Consider the following 19,737-nt stretch of genomic DNA (forward strand, 5'->3'; position numbering starts at 1 on the left):
TTTTAAACTCTTGGGTTCAGCAAAATATATTAACGTGAGCTTAAAAGATCATGCAGTTCTTGGAAATTACTCTGCACTCAGGTGCTCTGCGGAGTATATTTGAAAATACTAAAACTGTTGCCTGAATTGGGGCCTTATATTAATTTATTTTTCAAACTTTTCCAGAAAGGGGTTTTTCATTATCATTCATTGAACTGAAGAACTCTACCTGGCATTCAGCTGGTGCGAGAATCCAGTCTGCAACTGCTGCAGAGAGCAACGAGTCGCTTTAAACATGCGATAACTATTTAAGTGAAACAGGATTCTAATGACAGTTGAGAATATGCTGAGGTTAAAATAGGGCATGTAAAAGCATTTTATTTTCAAAACGCACGTGCTTCCTCAGGCTAACACCACCATGAAGTATGTGCTGCTCCAGCATTGCCAGCCTGCGGGCAGAGTTTTGGTCACGAAGGATGACATCTGGCTCTGTTCTTCCTCTTACCTGTTCTTGATTTGGGCTATGAGTGTGCCATAAGGTAAAGGGGAACCCATGCTTCCCCTCTTCTGTTTCTCATTCTGTGTGCGGTTCCCCAGTGGAGCAAATGAACAAAGGAAGCGATTTAGAAGAGCAACTGGCAAAACCAGCTAGTTGTCTGTCTTCTCTCACACTGTTGCCTTCAAGGATAAAATGAGGTGAGAAGCAAATTTGCAGGTTGAAACATTTCAGTTGCCATTCTTGGACTGCTGGGGGCTTGTAGGGGATAGCAAAGGGAGGAATTGCACTTCAGGCTCATTTACAGCCAACTTGTCCTCCATACCAGGTCTGCGTTTCTCAGCAGAAACTCAAGTTCCTAACTTGCCTTGCCTTCTTCTTTTCCCAGGCTTGGCACGCTTCTTCCAACAGCCGGAGTCGCAGACAGTGGAAGAAAATGGCATGGCTCGGTTTGAGTGCCGCATCGAAGGCTTACCTTCCCCTGTCATCACGTGGGAGAAGGATCACGTAGCTGTTCCAGAAGAACCCAGGTGATGTCCTGATTGTTTATCCATTTATTTAAAGGAAAAGAAAAAAAAAAAAATCCCAAACCTGATCACTTAAAATGTGAAAGTCTTTCATAAAAAGCTAGCATGAGGAGAGAAATGGTCTGAATCAGTTTTCCACCTGAAAACGAAGTGCTGAAAGAGCAGCACTTGTTGGAGGGACCCGTGCAAATGAGCTGATAAAACACAAAGACAAAGGAAGGCTTTCCCCAAACATCATCCAACGAACTGAAGAAAAAAAAAAAAAGCCAAAACCAAACAGCCCAAAATAGCAATAAGAACAAAATCATTCCCTTTTTTGTTACCTCTTCTTCCTGAGCCTTTGCCACAACTGACCAAGTGCTCTGTAATAGTCTTGTAGTCTGTAATAGTTTGTAGAAATGAAATTGGGTAGAAATTGGCTAATGAGCAAAGTAATTAAATGAGACCTGTGCCTCAATTCTCTGGTGGTCTGGAAGGTCTGCACGCAAGGATGCACAATTTCAGCATGGTTTTTATCAGCCACTTACTCCCTCATCTGTTCAAGGGAAATAAACAAGCATGCTGACAAGCAGAGCACCTAAATGCAAATGGAGAAACTAGAGATTGTCCAGGTTCTTACAGCACAGATCCTGCACCCTGTAAAAGCCCACGTGTGCGTGGAGCAGAGCAAGGCAGTAGGGGCTGCCTGGGGCAGTCCTGTGCAAAGCTCAGTAGATGGAAACCTTCTGGGGCATTGGGTCGTGGCTTGAGGAGCGTTTCCTCGGCTGGCTGTGGAGGATGGTGCTGGGGCTGCGTGTACCTGACAGAACCCAGATGTCATTTCTCTTTCGTTTCAGTAGTGACTTTAGAGCCAGTCATTTTCTTCACTGTTCTCTCACCCAGATTCGTCTTGGTGTAAATGATTTCTCTGGAGCTCTGTGTGTGCTCAGTAACCTGGGTGATCTTTCCACTTATTTTACTCCTACAATATGGGGTTATCTAGTTCAACACCCCACATTTTGTTTTTAGGGTTAGAGTCCTGCAGCATGAAAGTTGCTTTTAGTAATGAAAGACACTTACAGGCAAGGGAAGGGAATAAATCATAAGCTGGATAAGAGCTGATCTGTAGACATCATCCCTGCATGGGATCAGTGATCATGCTGTCTTTTAGTTTCCAAAAACTCATTTCTGTTCTGAAGAAGGAGCTGTTTCTCCCAAGAAGATTAAGCCAGGAGTGGGGGAGAAGATGGAAAAGAAAGGGGGATGTAAGATCTAGAAATAATTTTTCAACAAAAAATGATTTCTGTTACTTGAGTCTGAAGAGTGGCATCTAAGGGTTCTAGGGTTCATACAAAGCTATTGCTTTGTAATGAGACAAAAATTAATTAATAAAAAAGCAAAGGAAAAAAAGCAAAACAAAACAAAAGAAGGGATGGCAGAGGGAAGTGTGCCGTAGATAGGGCAATGGCTTTTTAATGAGACAGCTGGATGGATGTTCTGAAATTACTTGCTCGGAGATTGCTTTCAACACAGGCAGCCTGAAAATTGTTTTCCTTGTAAAAACCAGAGCGTAATCTCTAGCTGCAGATCTTGCTTTTTAAATCGTGTTTTAGCTAATATGCTTCTTCAGAAGGATTTGCTTTCTTGTTGTCTCGTTGTTGCTGGATTTAATATAACCGGCTTTTGAAGGAATTAAGCGAATTCCAGGAAACGCTGGCTGCCAACCAGACCTCTGTTATCCTCACCCCACGGTGCCAAACGACCAGGCCTGGGGACAGCCTCTGCTTCTGGGACTCCCTCCTGTGCACACATCTGATGAGCCTGTGAAAGTGCAGTCCTTTGGGTAGGCAGCATCGGGGGATGGCTTTGTATTCTGACACAGCGCCGTCCGATGTACGCACACATCGGCTTTGGGCCTGGAGATGCAGCCTTGCAGATAATACTCTTACACTGGTGCTTATGGTTTCTTTTATGACAGATAGAACAATCACAGGAAACTGATAAAACTGATCATAGCTTTTTTTTTTTTTTACCTCTTTTTTTTTTTTTTCTTCTTCTCATGGCACTCTTGCACACAGGCTCCACTGTGGTGTCACCCTGAATGTGTTGAAGTCTTAGCTTAAAAAATCATTAAGCACTTCTTCACTTCTTGGGCTGTTTAGGGACGTTTTCAAAACACCTTTCCCACCCTGCTGAAGTTCAGGACAGAATCCAATTTCTGCATAGAAATAAGACAGAATTATTTTGCAATTCTGGCTCTGAAGTACTTTTTAAAAAAGAAAAGTCTTAAATCTGCATCAGCTGCTGAGGGGCAGCTTGCAGGATTTCACTGGACTGTAGTTGCTTTGGGATGCAGCTACAGCTTTTGGCATCATCTCTTCTCTGTTTCTGTCTGGCTGAGTTTCACACCGGGCTCCAAATTGCTGATTGTTTTCTGTACAGCCAAAATGAACACTTGCTAAATGGAGATCTTTAGTCTGCACATAAGCATGTACCTCAGATCACATGATCTGCAGTCAGTATCTGGCAGCAGTGTAGTAGGGAGAGGTAAGAAAGGGAAGTGGGCTGTTAATGCTAGAATATTCTTTGCTCTACAGCTGTAGGATCACAAAGAGCTTGAAGAAGCTTTGTAAACTTGTAGAACATCTTGAAGGCACTTCTGGACACTTCATGTTTCACATTTTCATTAATTACCTGGATGGTGGGGCAGAGCTCACTCTCAGCAAGTTCCAGGTGTTAGAAAGCAGACAGAAGCAGCTGCCTGACTGGGGCAGGCTGGAGAAATGGGTTCTCGGGAACCTAAGAGGCTTCAATACAGGGAAGCGTCCCCTCCTGTGCACCAGGACAGGCTGGGGAATGAGTGGCTGGCAGGGATCTCATCCATGTGTGTGAATAACTTACATGAGGAGGAAAGAGTGAGGAGCCAGTGGAAGAGGCAAGAGGGCACAAACTGTAATTTGGGAAATTCTATTTAAATGTGAGATAAAAATTCTCTGTGAAGGTGGCCAAGCATGGGCATCCTCCGAGATGTTCAGAACCTTCCTGACCTTGGCCCTGAGCAGCCTGGCCTACCAGAGCCTTACCCCAGAGGGAGAAGGCTGTAGATGAGAAGGCTATAGATGGTTTTCCAGAGGTCCTCCCAGCCTCCACGATTCTGTGATACAGAATTGGAGTCTCCTTCATGTGGCTGTGAGTTGCTTTGCGTAGTGCTTGAAATATGTTGATATTAATTACAGACTCAAAGAGCAGATGCACGACAAAAATAAATACTATCGCAGTGGGAAGCTTTCCCTCCAGTGCTGAGAGGATGCAAATATTTGTCTTCTTCCTTTTGTGTCCTAATGAGGCATCCTTATAAGGGTTTTCAGGGTACCACGACTCCTCCTAGGGACTGTGGAACTTGATCCTGAGAAAAGTATCTTGGAAACAGTGCAAGCATGGCTTGAGGCTTTTGGGGTCTGGGGCAGTTGCCCTTGCTAATATGGGAAGCTTCAGCAAGTCTGTATTCTTAAATCAGGCTGTAGGATGGTGCATGTAGTGATGGGAGAAGCTCTGTTAGGTCTTCTATGTCTGTTGTGCAGAAGACAAAGAAGTGAAGAGCTCAGACTGTGGCAGCTGAGGTCCAGGCTGGGCTCTAGGTTTGCAGTGGGGATGTTAATCTCTGGAACAGACTGCTTTGGGCAGGGATGGCATTTCCATTGCTGAAGGTTTAAGGCTTTGCAGGATTGGGTGAGCTGCTCTTGGTGACCACGTCTTGAACGTGGGGTGGATCACCTCCTAAGGTCCTTTTGATTCCATGTATCTGGCCTATCAGGGCTACTTTCAGGAATCTTTGTGGATGAAAGGGCTGGCATTCATGACTATAACTTGTCTTTGTGCTACTGCTGTGGAATAGCTGCTGTCTCTCCCCTTAGCAATTGCCTTTGAATGTGTCCTCTTCATAATGAAGACTGATAACCTAGAGCTGCCTGTCAAAGCTCGGCAGCTCTGTTTATAGAGGTTTGCAATTAAAAATGGATCTCATATATAATTAAAAAAGGATCACGTAGGCTTTGCGCCTTGCATTCAAGAATAAAGAGGCTGCCATCTAGGAATCCAGGCAGAAAACGGAGATGCTGACAACCAGCTCCTACTTTTATGCTAATTGCTAATCATCTGCTTTGTTCAGTATAATGCAGCAAGGATTGTGTTCATGTTGCGAGCCGTGTAGCCACTGCACTCCTTGGAGGTGTTCCCCAGTAGAACCCCATGGGCAAATAAGGGATGCTGAATGCCTGGGTGTAGGTTTGCCAGCTCATGAAAGCCAGGAGCTCTTGTGAGAACAAAAGTAATCAACACAACCCGGGAATGGCATGGTTTCAGGCAGCTGCTCACTGCAGGAGCATTGTCCTGGCTGCTTTGGGCCATGAAGGTGCATCTGTGTGTGAGTTGGTCCATTTGTGTACCTGAGGTGCGGCAGGAAAAAGATTCTATGCAGTGGTTTTTTTTTTCCTCTGGCTTTTCCTCCAACCTTTTGTGAAAGGTTAGTGGCAGACTCTGTGCAAAGGCACTGGTACACTTAGATATCTACATGTCTGTAGGCAGGAATGTGTGTGTACATTATTTTCTGCTCTGCATTTGATTTACATCAGGAAAGCCCTAGTCTCCCAGAAGCTGATCTATCTTGTGAAGGCCCCAGAACCATGGGTGGGTCGGTAGCTGCTGCTCTTTAAGAACCACTCATTCTTTCAGCCACTGGGATGCATCAGTTCCACTCTGCTGTGGTTACCAGGACCTGCAAGTGATACCTCTGAAGGAAAAAAGGCAGAGATAAAAGGGCTTTGAGCTGATGAATAGCTCAGGCAAGGCATATCCTGTCTAATGTTCTTCCTTTGTTCACTCAGGTTTATAACTCTTCCAAATGGTGTGCTCCAGATTGTTGACGTGCAGGAGAGTGATGCAGGGGTGTACCACTGCGTGGCCAGCAATGCTGCTCGCAAGCGCTACAGCAACGCTGCAGTCCTCAGTGTCCTGAAAGGTAAGGTGTAAGGTGCTGGCAGGGACAGCTTGGTCTGGCTGTGTGATCTTTAAGGTCCCTTCCAACCCAAGTCATTCTGTGATGATTCTGTGTGCGTGCTGGGAAATTGTGCATGATGGCAAGGTAGAAGATGAGCGAAGGATGACGTGTAGAGGGAGATGCACCATCTAGCAAAAGAAACAGTCAGAGGATGGAATAGTTAGCAGTGTTGTGTCTACCCCAGATTGCATAATGAGCTGCTCCAGAGGAGCAGCACGTTGACAGCCGACAAGCACTGTGTCCATGTGGCTGGCTCACTGCCGAGCTGTGGGGAAGCTCCAGAGATCTCTGTGCCATTTGGGCACACCCTCATCTGGGATTTCTGCAGGTGGTGCAGACTGAGCAGGGCTTTGCATGTGAGCTGTCCTTTGCCCCCCTGTCTGGGCCTCAGCCTCTGTGTGCATTTTTCTCTGTAAACCAGGAGCATGGTGGGCAAGTCTGGGCAAGGGAAGGGAGCTGAGAGCCTTAGTGCTGTGGGTCTCCAGACCCCGCATACTTCCCGGTGTTGTGTAAGCCTCATCCTGCTAGTGGGTGAGATCACCAGGTCTGGCTGAGCTGTCCTGCTCTCTGGATGGTGTCCCTCGGCCATGTCGGTCTGCTCGCGCTGAATCCTGTTTGTTTACATGGCAGATTTCACCTTGAAAACTCTGAAATGCTTCCCAGCTCCTTTTGTCTTTGTTTAGGGATTTTTTGCTTGGCATTCTGCTACCAGTGTATTTTCACAGAGATGGCTTTGCTGTTCATCCATCAGCAGGGAGTGTAATTAACTGTGGAGCCTGAGAATACACCTCTGATCAATGGATTGTGTCATGGAGGTAATCTGTATGGAATCTGCAGAGAATTCATGAGCAGCTGAATGCTCTGTATCTAATTGTCAGCCCTTGCCAGCTTAATGAAGCTCAGAGGCAAGGAGAACGCTTGCTATGGGCAGTTCCACATTCCAGAGACCGCTCTGCCATTGGGTCTGGTTTGATATCAATAAGTAATATTGATCAAGCTACAAAGGTGAATATGCTGTCCTTGGCATCGTAACTTGTTCAGCATAATTGCATCTTGTATTCTGCAATGTTTAATCTGCTTTGCAAATGGAGGCAAGGGAAAAGGTTAAATGGGAAGCGTTCCTTCTGGAGCAGCAGCCGGCTGAGCAGATTTCTGCCTGGAGTTCTCGCCCAAATCTCGCTTCTGCAGCACTGCACCACCCGCTGGCTGCAAAAACAAATATGCGAGGTTGAGTTTTTCACCAGATTGAGCTGATAGTGATGAAAAACATGCCTGTTAAATCTCTGGGGATTTTTATAATTGGGGAAAAGTATCTCTGAGACAGATGGGAAACTGTAGTGACCTGTGCAGGCCACAAGCTCCTCCAGCAGTGACTGGCATGGCATCGATCCTTTTGAGTTTCAGCATGTCTCCATCAGAGGCGTGTTTCTGGTTGCCTGAGTGCCTTGAGGAGTTTTTTACTCCCTGTTCAGAAGTAGCTGGTAGTAGTTGGAGTGAACTGTAAGGCAGAAATCCTTTGGCTGGAGGAGACTGGAGAAGAGATGTGAGAGAATGAAAAGAAAATAAGTAAAGCTCAAGGTACAGCCATTTAGTATTGCTTGAGTTGCTTGTTCAGGCATTTCAGAGGCCAAACTATTCCATGTCTGCTGGCAGGAGCAATGAGACAGTGCCATGTGGTGATGACTGAGTGTGAGTGCTCCAGGTGGACTTCAGGGCTGTGCTGGTTGTAATGCAAACACTTCCACTGGCACTGGGTAGGCAGGTCTCAGGCCTGGGAGCTCCTGCTCATGCCTCTACTTCTGCCAGGCGTTGCGGGGCTGAGCTGTCTGTATGTAGCAAAGGAATCTGTTTCCCTGTAGGTCTTCTGCCCAGTTCTTTCTGTCCCTCCCCATCCCCGTTGTTGGGTGATGGATGGGAGTTGTTCCATCTCCTTTACTAAAGGCCTTTTCACAGGAGAGACAGCAGTTAGCACAACCCCTTTCTACCATGCTAAAACCCCACTAAAACACTTCCCAAAATGTGATTTCTCTCGGTCGTGTGCCTTCCCCATCACATGCTGAAGGCTGCACTGTGTGTCAGTGGCTGTGCAGAGGCACAGCAGAGTGCGGCAGGCTGCGAGCTCTGCAGATGTTTGGGCTGTGCAGACTTCATGGTACAAATTTCCAGACGTTCCCTGGAGAATTGGTGTTGTGAGCAGCCGGAGAGCAGGCCTCTGTCATTCAGCCCAGAAACAGAGCCTGCTGTAGGAATAGGAGCAGAGGGATAACTCGGATTTTCCCCCTGAATCTCTGCTGCTCCCAGCAGATGAAGCACCGAGCCCATCTGGCAGTGCCATTCCTTCACCCTTCAAGTGCTTCTATCTTGAGGAAGGATAACAGAAAAGTTTGGGCATCATCATGTGTGATCTCAGCAGGTCGCTTTGCCTGTTGCTCCACTTCTCCCCTCCATGCTATGCACAGTGCTGGCTCTTTGTGCTGTTTCTTTGCCCCACATCTGTTGTGGTATGGCCTACGTGCCTGCAGAAAGGTAAACATCCTAGCAGCTTCAGATCATAACAGAGCTCTGAGCTGAGAAAAGTACAGGAGCTTAAAACAAAGCTATCTGTTTTGAGATCTTGACCCCACAACTCCATCCTGGAGATTTCAGTGTTTATATCTGCAGTGAGAGATCGGTCACCGCAGCAGAATGAACAAAGCATGGTCCTGCAAGACAGGGCTCTTGGCGTCTCCGCTTTCTGACCGTGTGCCACAGACAAGAATCTGCTCCTTAACTCTTTATCTGCACTTCCAGAGGCAAAAATAACAGCAATAGGCTTGAAGCTGCTCTCTTAAAATAATGTGTCAATGTGGGCACGTGGTGCTGGAGATCTGCCTGCTCAGGTGAGTTGCAGATCCTGTGCACAAGCACAGGAGGATGCTGATGTGTTACCTGGTGGGATATGTTTTTTTTCTTGTGTCCTTGTGCACCCTATTCTTGATTTGTGCATGTAGAGTAACCACAGCTGCACTGTCAGATCACACTTCATGCTGATACTTGGGTAAGAATCTTTGTCCCAGACCTGGCTGGCTGGAATCAGAATGCCCAAGCAGCCTTGCTGGGACACGGACAAGACGTCAGTGCAGCAGTGTTGCCACAGTGGTCTCACAGCCATGCCCACGTGATCCTGTGCCTGCACTGGAATAAACACGGGAATGGGGAGTACAGATCTGCATGTGTAGATGGAGCAGGGCTAGGGGCTGCAGTGAGCAGCCCCCGAGGAGCCTTCCGACAGATGAGCTCGTCCTCCCTGAGCTGGGATTTAGTACTGTGTTATTAGAGATGACACCACGAGATTGCCGTTGGCAGAACATCATTTACGTTGACAGTTGTAGCAGCTTACTGCAGCAGTGTCCCAGGAAATGTATTTTTCAGTCAAGCATTTCTATGAAATACGATAACAGGGACAGAGCTTGGAGGCAGCTGTGAAACACCTTTGCATTTTGTGTTCTTTTGGTGTTCCTATTGCGGTGACTTACTTGTGGGTGTTAAGGGAGAGCCAGGCTCCGGGTGCTGGGACCTGGCTGGCTTCTGCCCCAAAGGCTGTAGAAGAACACAGCTAGAGGATTGGGCCAGCTTTGGGGCTCATTGGGAAGGTGGTGATGAAGTGAGCAGCACTCGCAGTTGGCCACCACCTCGCAGAAACAGACGTGCTGTTACCACAAGTGGGTTTTCAGTCGCTGCATGTGTGAATGACGTGCAGGATGCTGGGCTGGCTCTCAGCCTGAGCCCTGCCGACACGCGCTGTGCTCCCCTCGCAGCTTGGGATGTGGGTGCCGTGCAACGTGGGGCAGGGGGAGCATGGGGAGAGCAAACACTGTGAGTTGTTGATTCAGCCAACAAGTGAAGAGCTTCTCCTCTGTAGATGGGGGGGATCCCAGCTTCAGTCTGCAACTGCTGTGTCCGTGTTCCTTGTCTCTTCCACTGAGCATTGTCCTCTGCCACTATTCCTGTGTAGCATCCTGGTTTTCTTCTTCCTCTGGCTCTTAAGCAGGGATTTGCTCTGCACTCGACATCCCAAATTCTAACCCATGAAGACTGTTTGCACACATTTCCCAGCTCAGGTTTCTGCAGGTAGCTGAAGCTGTTCACATGTCAGAGCTCCTGGATTGTGAAAAATGCTCTTGATTCTTCCTTTGCAGTAGAAGATGCTAAACCAACCATAGTAAGTATAAATTTAGAGGATGGCAGATGAAGGAGAAGATGTACGCTCTTCTAGCTTAATAAATGAATCTGTAAACTAAAAGTGACCTTCTGCCTAAAATGAACTGCAGACTCTTCATTCTGTCTCCCTTTACTGAGCCTCACAATGCCGATGACTTTGAGCAGACATGGAGCAGGACTGAGACCACAGATTTTTGGTGAAACTTGTGAAGATTAGTGCAGACACTTAGCAGACACCCACCCAAACACCCAGCTCTTTCCTTGACTGGGGTCAGTTTGGGGCCAGCGCACATCACAGCATGCAGATCGCCGAGAGAGGACTTCCCGTAGCTCGAGCATCTTTAGCCTATTCCCGGGAGCCAGAGGGGGAATTTCAGATCAGCTGTCTGTGAAGTTCTGCAGGGCTGTGATATGCTGTGCTTCTGACAGCTCCAGCAGCCCGCGGTGACAGAGGGTTTGATAGAAAACTCAGAGCCCTCACCTCCTATTAAGCAGAACAGCTAAACCTGGGGTTGGCACCAAAGTGAGTGGCAACAGAGGTGTCAAGGATAATCGAGCAGGACTAGAGATGTGAGGCAGGGAATAGGTGAGCTGTTTCCAGGTCCTGAGGGCAAACTGGTCTCCCCCACGCATAGCAGTTTTTGGGGTTGGCTCGGCTCCTGTGTTACAGGCAGCTCTGCCTCCCGAGATCACAGCTGGCTGGATTTGGGAGTGGTTTGCAGTCCTCCTTGTTCTCCACCTGCAGCTCTTAATAGTCCACATGCACTGCACTTCTGAGGCTTTTTGAAATAAGAGCTGGTGTTTGGTAAGGCTCTGGCTGAAGCAGTGTTTAAGCTGCAGACTGCAGCCAGCTCTCCTCTGGGAGTCTTTTGGTGCCGGTGGATCCCTGTGGCACATCACAGCAGCACTACAGGACTGCACTTGGCCTCTCCTGGGACGTGTAAAGCAGCTGTACCTGCCTGCTGAGCCTGGGAGGCAGCTAAGAATAGAGATAATAATTAGGTCAGCAGCTTGCAAAGGGCTGTGGGACAGCAAGGTGGATATGGTTGGGTTCCTGATGGCACTTGTTAATTATTAATTGTCTGTGTTACTGCAGAGCCTTGGCCGTTAGTGGTGCCCTGCAGTGCTTACAGAATCCTAACAGCTCGAGTGAGGATGCTGTTGCTGCCAGTGTCCAGAGACACAGCAAAGCTTGTGGTCCCATTTCTTTGGATGTGGGACAGATCTAAGGCCTTGTCTCAACGAGAGATGCTCTTGCCCAACTCTGTGTACAGTGCAGATGAGGAGCAGTGCTGCATGAATTGTGGAGGAGAATGAAGAGCAGAAGAGAGGGAGGGGATTGGGGCAGGTGGTGTTACTGAGCTCTCTGTCTTCAGGCACTGCCTGAGACAGATTGGGAATCGCTACAGCACTCCAGCAAGTGTCCAACTGAAGCCGTTTGACACAAAATATGGATATCACTAATGATCTTTTCCTGTAGAAAGCCAGCTTTCCTTCCAGACTTTTCTTACAAAAACAGATTTGCATTGTCCTGAGTTAATGCAGATGCAGCCATCTGCTTTTAGCTCTTCCTTCCAAGTTGGCAGTCGTCATTTGCTGCCAGACTGTGTTATTGTAGGATCCCAGTGTGTTGTGTGTTTGAAGCATAGCTTGTAGGAAGCATTCTGCATACCTGGCATCAGGAGAACACACCACAAGGTAATTTCTCTTTTCAAAGCCATGCACGATGGTAACATGAGTGCCCATGGCTGGCAGCAGGAGTGGGACAAAGCACAAGCCTTGGTGACAAAGAAAGCAGGCTGTGTCCTTCTGCACAGCCTGGGGCCTCCAGCCTGTTCCCTCTCTGCTGTAGCTAGAGGTACAGATTACATGAATTGCAAATAGATCCAATGTTGCAAGTAGATCTGAATTGCAAATAGATCTGATGAAATAGGTGTCAGTCCCTGTGAAATGTCAGCCTCTGAGCACAGGCAGGAAGTTAGCGGAGTGAAATGGCTCCGGGCGCTGACACAAGTTGGGCTGACTGAGAAAGGAGGCGTTCCAGGGCTTGTGAATGTGTGAATGAGCCAGAAAGCCTTCTGTTGACCGTGTCTGTATCTCTTCTCTGCAGGAAAGGCAGCAGAATATCTTTGCCTACCTTACAGCTTGTTTTTCTGGGAAGTTTCACCTGCAGCATCCTGGAAATTGGATATGTTGTCCTGGAGAATCCCTCTGGGAAAGGGCTGGCTGGTGTCAGAGACTGTGACGAGTCCACCCCGTGCTCTGCCACAGGTGTTCTCCCCTGTGCTCAGTGCAGGGCTGACCCCTCCGACCCAGGAGTGATGTTGCCTGCAGCTCTGGCTAGGCAGGTGCAGACAAGCAAGTTTTTTTGCCTGCACGCTAGCCTGAAGGCAGAGCCAAAATGTGGAGACAGGCTGCTTTGCTAGCACAGAGCAGTCATCAGCTAACTAACCATACTTGTGAGGATCTCTGTTAGGTGGTGAAAGCAGCTACAGGACAGCCTTTGTGTCCTGTGCTCCGCTCTGAAGCCCCTCTGTCACACTTAAATTACACACAGAGCTGGTATAATCAGTTATGATGGTTAAAGAAATGTGGGAATGTTCCCGCTGAATCCCAGAGGCTGGCAGGCTTGGGGCCCCAGGGTTGTTTGGGTTAAGCTGTCTGGGTTGTGGGGTGGGTTAAGGCAGGGAGCTGGGCTGGGGGCTGCTCTGCCTTCTGCCAAGGGCTTCAGACATCCCTAGACAGTGCTGCTGCTTTCCTTTCTTCGGCAGTCCTCTCGTCTGACCTGGGGGTTAAATCCTGATGCGCACTGAGGGACTTTCTGACAAGGAGTTTTACGTGAAGATCTATGGAAAGGTGCCAGGACTGGTTAAAAGCTTATTAAATGATAGTTTTTATCTGCAGTGCTGACATTATCAGTGACACTTGAACAGTTGCATTTGTTGCCTTCTGCCTCTCAGAGCTCTATGCAGCATATCTTCAGGCTTCTGCAAATGCAGACGCATGGCCCAGCTCCCCGGCCCCTCAGCTAACTGGGGCCTCCCGCAGGAAAGCAGCAGAACCCCAGCGCTGGTCGGCAGCCGCTCCGTGCCGTGGAGCTCTCAGCTCCTGTTTATTTTGCCTGGCTCCTGCGCGGAGCAGCGAAACGTGGGTGCTTCCAAGCACTCACTGGGGAAGCAAGCAGGAATTCCTCGTGCAGTCTGGCTGGCTCCAGTCCCTCTTGGCGTAATGAAGAGCAGTTCCAACTGCGTGTACGCAAACAGAGAGCCAATGTTGACAGCTTTGCAGGAGGAGGAGTGGTGGGCAAAGCACGCTCCGGCTGCTTTGCAGCTGAGCTGAACGTCCCCTGGATGTAAAAGGCTCTGTACTCCAAATGCTCCATGGTTTGGGTGGGGGAAAGCCCCCTGAAAATGCTGGGCAGTTCCTGGAAACTTGCCACTGTTCAGCCCCTCCTGGGCATCTGGTTACAAGCAGTTCCTGGGCTGAAATCTCTCAGTTGTGTTAAGTTGAGGGGAATGAAGGAGGAGTGCCCATTGGCCCCTCTGGTGTCGGGGCTGTCACTGTGTGCTCCCAAGCTCCATGCAGGGCACTAGGAGCTGGGGAAAGCCAGGCCGTTTCTCTCAAGCCAAGCAAAAAGCAGTTCCTTTTTATCTGCTTTTCCAGGTTGGATTTCTGCCATCGCAGCCCCTAAGAAGGGAAGAAATGAGCATTTCTAGTGAAGCTATGGGCATTGGTGCTGCTAGATCACAGTGGGAAGATTTTTGCAGTCTCAATACTTAGGTGTGGTTAGTGCTGGAGCTGTTCCTTTGAGCCTCTGGGATGCATATCTAAAAGCTCCTGAGCCTGTTGTATTGAAAGCAGAAGTTACTCATCTCCAGCTGTACTAATGAAGGAAAACAGAGCTTGGATTCAAAGAATCACAGGGACTGGCATAGCAAAAGGGCAGGAGGAGGCTCAGAGGAGGTAATAGTAATTTTTGGAAAGGATGTGTGGTTGCAAGAGCTGCTTTTGTGGAGAGGAGATAGCACTTGGCTGATGACATGCTGGGGAAGCCTGGGTGCTAGGGTGTGTGAGGAGCTGTACGTGGCAGTTCTGGAAGCCACTGGGGTTGCTTCTCCCTTGGCTCCTTACTGCGAAGTGGTGCATTGCTGAGCTCAGGTGAGGGCAGCTGCAAAAGAAGAAACTTGCTTGCATGCTCAACATTGAGACCTGATGTCACTGATATTGCCCTCAGATCAGATCCATCAGTGTGTCAGTATATGGTTTGCCAAGCATCCTGCCTAGAGATTTTGTACCGTTCTGGGTCTAGACCAGAAGTAGAAATAAATCACAGATAACTTCCCAGGACAATGTGAACAGAGGAGGAAGATGGGTGTGGAGGATGTTGTTCTCTTCTGTGGCTGCTGTCACCACTCTCCCTGCGTGATCCAGGAGGTCTGTGAGCCGAGAGCTGGGTGTGGGAGTGGGTCGTGCTCAGCAAACTCTGTGCTTGCATTTTTGAAGGTGTGTGCTTGCAATGGGCAATTTGCTCCTTTATTGTCTGCGGAATAACAGCAGTGACAGCATTGACTTTCCCTAATGAACAGCTGCTCAGTGCTAGGATCTATTCCCGGAGGGATGAATAAGGTTTCATGCTCCTCCTCTGGAGAGGGTGAGAAAGTTCTCTGAGCAGAAGGTTGTTGCTTGATCACTGGGTATCTCCAAGTCTTGAACTGCTGACAGCTGAGAGCTGAATGTGACTCCACTCAAGTCATGTTTCACCTGCGGCAGTTCTGCTGAGGCAGGCTGTTTATGGAAGCAGGAGAAGATCTGTTAGTTCCCGACCAGAATCATCTTCTTGTCACTGCAAACAACCATCACAAATTGGCTGAACAGAAACCATTTTCCTCCTGTTGCTCTGCCTGAATTCTTAGCGGATGCTCTGCGCTAAGAAGAGCGGAGAGGTGGGAGAAAAGAGCTGATGAATTATGGATGCTCTGGAGGCAGAGCCGGCTTGTAGGCTCTGAGAGTTTCAGATTGCTGCTGTATTTTATAACTCAAGCTCAAACTTCAAATAAACATTTTGTGCTTTGTCCCGAGCAGCTCCCCATGGTGCCTCCCTTCACATCCCTGCTCACTTTCTCTTCTCTTTGAGACTCTACAGAACTGTTTCTTATACTGGGCGTTTTGCTCAGAGCCTCCTGTGCTCCCCTTGCTGCATCCATTTGATTTCTGCACTGCACCTGACGCTACACTCCATGTTGTGTGAGTGATGGTGTGAAGGAGTGGAGTGCCTGAATTTAGCCTGACTGTGCTGACTTGTGATGGGAAGATGGGAAAATGCATAAATGCTGAAAATCAGCTTGCATTGAGTCGCTCGTGAACAGGAAAACCTAGGGGACACTTGGAAGTATTTCTGCATATTGTCAGTAAGTCTTGTCCCTTAATGCTGAGTGGCATCCTTGTGTCTCCCTGTGCAGACACAAACATGGGCACAGGGTGGCAAAACGTGCAGGAGTAGCGCCTTCATCTCAGCGTTTCCCAGTGCCCAGAGCTCTGCTCATCCAGCAAAATTGATTCAGAAGAGCAACAAGTCTGCAAAGGCAGCAGTGATGGTGAGCTTTTCTAGGAATTCAGGGCTTGTGCCTTGGGCTGTGCAGAGCTTTTGCCTAGAGCCTCCTGCTGCTTGGAGGGACAAAACAAAGCTGGGAACTGGGAGAGGAATCTCAAACCCCAAGTTTTAAAATAGCAGCACTGCAGAAGCTTTTAGTACTCCGAAACAGACTGCATGGTGCAGATGTGTTCAGTGACCTGTTTTGTTCAGGCAGTGAAAGATGTCTTGGAAACTGCAGCTCCCTTTTCCTTTGGTTCTAACAATGTTCCCTCTTGACCTGAAATTATTTCAGTGGCAGTGGAGACAAAAACCGAAGTTGGTTTTGCTCTTGATGTTTGTCAGACAGCACTGAGCAGAGGTTTTCCTGGTTAGCTGAGTACTCTTCTTGGGAAGTCTTCAAACCAAACCAAACCCAGTTCATAGCAGTTAACCTGAGCTCCATCCTATCCAGCTGGCCTGTTGAGATAGCAAGAGAAAAATGTTCTCTAAAGGATGCTGTATAAGGGGATCTTGACTTACAGGATTGCACTCCAAAATGCAGAGCTGGAAAGAGCTGCCCCTGTGTACAAGAGGTGCATGGGGCATTCATCCATGTGCATACTGAGGAATGTGCTGGAAAAGCAAGCAGGACTGTTTACTTTTGTAATATGACTTCAGTAGCAATCAGTGACAAACACCTGGCATCTGAACTGTTTTTCCACTGGGTTTTTGAGGCTGAGACCTGACTCCTGGCTGCCTCAGACCAGGATGGTTGAGCTGCAGGTCCCTGTGGCTGCAGCTGCTCTTAGTGCTGTTGGAGCAGGGAGCCCTTGGCCTGTTCCTGCAGACAGAACTGATGACTGATTGTGGATTTTAGTGCTTGGCTGAACTGGAACTAAAGCTAAACAAAAGCTGCCATTCTAGAGAACCTTGTATTTCTCTGAGCCTCCAGCTTTCGTGTCTCTTGCGGAAGCTCTCAGGCCTGGTTTACATTTAGCCCATTTCTGGCTCAGTAGTTCTCAAGCCCAGCACTGGTGCTGCAGGAGGCCAAGGCTCTGACCTGTGTGGAGATGAGGTCCCTGAACCCACCACATTTTGACGTAAATCCCTTCTTGCCCCTACCCTGCCCCAGGTTGTCCTGCTGCAACTGGATGTGATGGATGTTAGGCTGAAAGCATCTGCAGGTGTGAGTGATACGCATAGCAAATGTAATAGAACAGAGCAAAGCCCTAGCCAGTGCAGCCAGTTCTTTTTGCTGGTGTTTGCACAGGGCTGGGGTGCAGCTCGGTGTGCCCAGCCATGGCCCCAGCTGGGGGGGCTGCGGGCACTCCTCGGTCTCTGCTTCCATCTGCTGGTCAAGCACAGGCTCCTGCTCTCCCTGCTCTGCCTTGGCAATTCTACCTACTGCTTCTAATACTCATCCTACTACAGATGGAATTTCCTTTCACGTCTGTACGGGCTGAAAGAAAATCACAGTGATACCAACTCTCTTTGGTAAGATTTGTGCACTGAGCAGATGGCAGCGAGGCTGGAGATGTGCTGAGCACAACATGTTGGGTGCTGCAGTGTGCAGGCACAGCAGCCACAAAAGGCAAGTACATTAGAAACAGGGCAAGGAGGGCATGGTGCTTTCCTTGGATATCTCAGGGTCTGGCAGTTGGAGATGTAGGGACATCCTGGGCTGGGGACTGCAGTGAGCACTTCGATTTAACCATCCTGCTAAGTGTGTCCTTTGTGAGTTTGCCTGAACCTCTTTGTTTTATACCCTGCAGCATCGGGAGACAGTAGGCTTAACTGCAGGCTGTGCCAAAAGCTGCTTTGATCTGTGTTGGACTTGCTGCCCACAGCTTTCTCTGCTCAATCCTGGGAGCACCTGGAGCAGGCTTAGGAATTCCTCATGCTATGTGATTCCTCTGCAGTTATTTCTCCCTTCCTGAGGACAACAACCAACAGTGTCCCTCAGAGTTGAATGTTTCTGGGAGAGCTGGGAAAAAAGAACCTTGCTGCTGTCGAGGGTCATGAACAGTCTGGTCTTCTCAAGCATGCTCTGATTGTTTTAATCTGACAACAGAAATCTGGCTGCTGCAAAGGCATTTCCTTAACCTTCCCTTAACCTCTGCTTAATAGTGGATAGACACAGAAGGTTCATTTCGAGCAAAAAAACCCTATCCCTTTCTCAAGAAGTTGTGCAATGTAGCCTATAAATCTTCATGTAAATGTTGCATGATTTCACGTGCCGGCCATTTGTCTTTGTGCCTATCAGCTAAATAGCGTGCTCTCCTCCGGGTGCGGAGTGACTGAGTCAGTCTCTGTGCCCTGAGGTGAAAACCTGGGCACTGAGTGTTGGCCTCTCTTTGTTGCAGTTCACAGCACACGTATCAGAATTTCTTTAGCCAAGATGTTAGATTCTTTCTGAACTCTTAAAGTGCCTTGGCAAAAGATACGCTGTGTCCTGAGCAGTTGTGCTTGAAGAATAGTGGTGTCTTAGAATTAGAGGTTGGAAAAGACCTCGAAGATGATCAAGTTTAACCATCAACCCATCAACACCGTGCCTGCTAAACCATGTCCCTGAGTGCCATCTGATTAACAAACAAATTAGCAAGAGCTGATGAACATTCTGGGCTGAAACTCTTCTTATCTTCCATGAGAAAGTCCTGATACTAACTAACTTCTGTTGGTGTTGATATGACGAGAATAAATCTTTAGGACACCTCTGTGTTTGTATCCTAAGGAAAACAATGCTGTCACATAAAAACAAGACCTATTTTTCTCCTCCAGCTAGGCATGAGAGAGCACATGTGAGACAACAGGGGAGCACGGCAGGGTCTGGTGTGCTGTGCATCTCTACACACTTCTCCAGTGAAGAACAGCCTTTTCTTTTTGTTTTTGGCATTAGGTTCCCAGCCAGCAGGAGGAGATGTCACCATCATTGCTGCTCCGGAGAACACCACGGTGGTGGCAGGGGAGAGCGTGGTGATGGAGTGCATGGCAGCTGCTGATCCCACCCCGTTTGTCTCCTGGATACGGCAGGGTGAGTGCAAGGGATGGAAAGGAGCCTCTGTCAGCAGGAGGAACCCGGGCATTCATTTTCAAAACTTGTTAGAAGGCAGACAGATCAGTGGGACAAGGTGAGAGCCTTTTACATTGCTGCCTAATGATGCAGGTGGAGTCATGGTGTAGGGTGTCTTCAATAACTGGAATTACTGATTAAATCTGGAAGGTTACAAAGCACGCAATTCACCTGGCCTGTGAAATATTACGAAGTTTTGGTGTCTGGATGCCTTTGGATCTAAATTAGTCATACTCAGTGTAGGAGCTTGAGCAGTAGTAAAGGTCGTGAGGTGGGGTCGGGCCTGTGCCACTCCTCCGGTGACTCAGAGCTTAGTGGGGACTCTGTGGAATCTGCCACTGCCTTGGAGAAAGAACTTGTATTATCTTGCAGGATTATAAAACAGGATAAGATCTGTTAATCATTGGAGTAGCTGTGAGCTGGGAGTGTTGCTGGCAGGTTTTTGTTCTAAAGTCCCATTGTGTTCAAATTACTGGCTTTTGTTTTTTTCTGGTTTTGTTTTCCCCACCGTAATGGAAGCTGAGAAGATGCTCAGTTCTCATTAGAGGTGTACAAATGAGCCAGACTGGCATAGGTTACCCAGGGCTGACAGCCCGAGTCACAAGTGTCACTTCAGCAGTGTCACATCGTCCGATGCTTCAGAGGCTCTGACTGAGGCCCTTTCCAGCTCAGGGATTGATTCTCTCCCAGAAAAGGCTCTCAGTTATTTTCACAAATCCGACTCATGATTTAAGACTCCTTTCCCCTGTAACCATTCATTGTGGTTGGTCTTCAGCCCAGACTTGTCCACAGGCAGTGATTTTTAGTGTACACAAATATTTCCTCTTCCCTTCAAAAAAGGAGCAAAAACAGTCTCAC

The 19,737-nt window shown here is 48.2% G+C and overlaps 1 protein-coding gene across 3 annotated transcripts in view; it reads left to right on the forward strand.

Moving 5' to 3' along the window:
• Positions 1 to 19,737, forward strand: part of IGDCC4 (immunoglobulin superfamily DCC subclass member 4) — a 78,627-nt gene that overhangs the window by 32,822 nt on the left and 26,068 nt on the right. For all 3 annotated transcript variants that reach the window (XM_042823949.1, XM_042823950.1, XM_042823951.1), the window contains exons 3-5: positions 864 to 1,005; positions 5,865 to 5,998; positions 18,706 to 18,840. In XM_042823949.1, the coding sequence (XP_042679883.1) occupies positions 864 to 1,005; positions 5,865 to 5,998; positions 18,706 to 18,840 (411 nt within the window). The remainder of the gene's footprint in view (positions 1 to 863; positions 1,006 to 5,864; positions 5,999 to 18,705; positions 18,841 to 19,737) is intronic.

This window comes from Centrocercus urophasianus, unplaced genomic scaffold, assembly GCF_019232065.1.
Source record: "Centrocercus urophasianus isolate 14NV4802_14NV808 unplaced genomic scaffold, USGS_Curo_1.0 seq_23, whole genome shotgun sequence".
In the NCBI taxonomy this organism is placed as follows: Eukaryota; Metazoa; Chordata; class Aves; order Galliformes; family Phasianidae; genus Centrocercus; species Centrocercus urophasianus.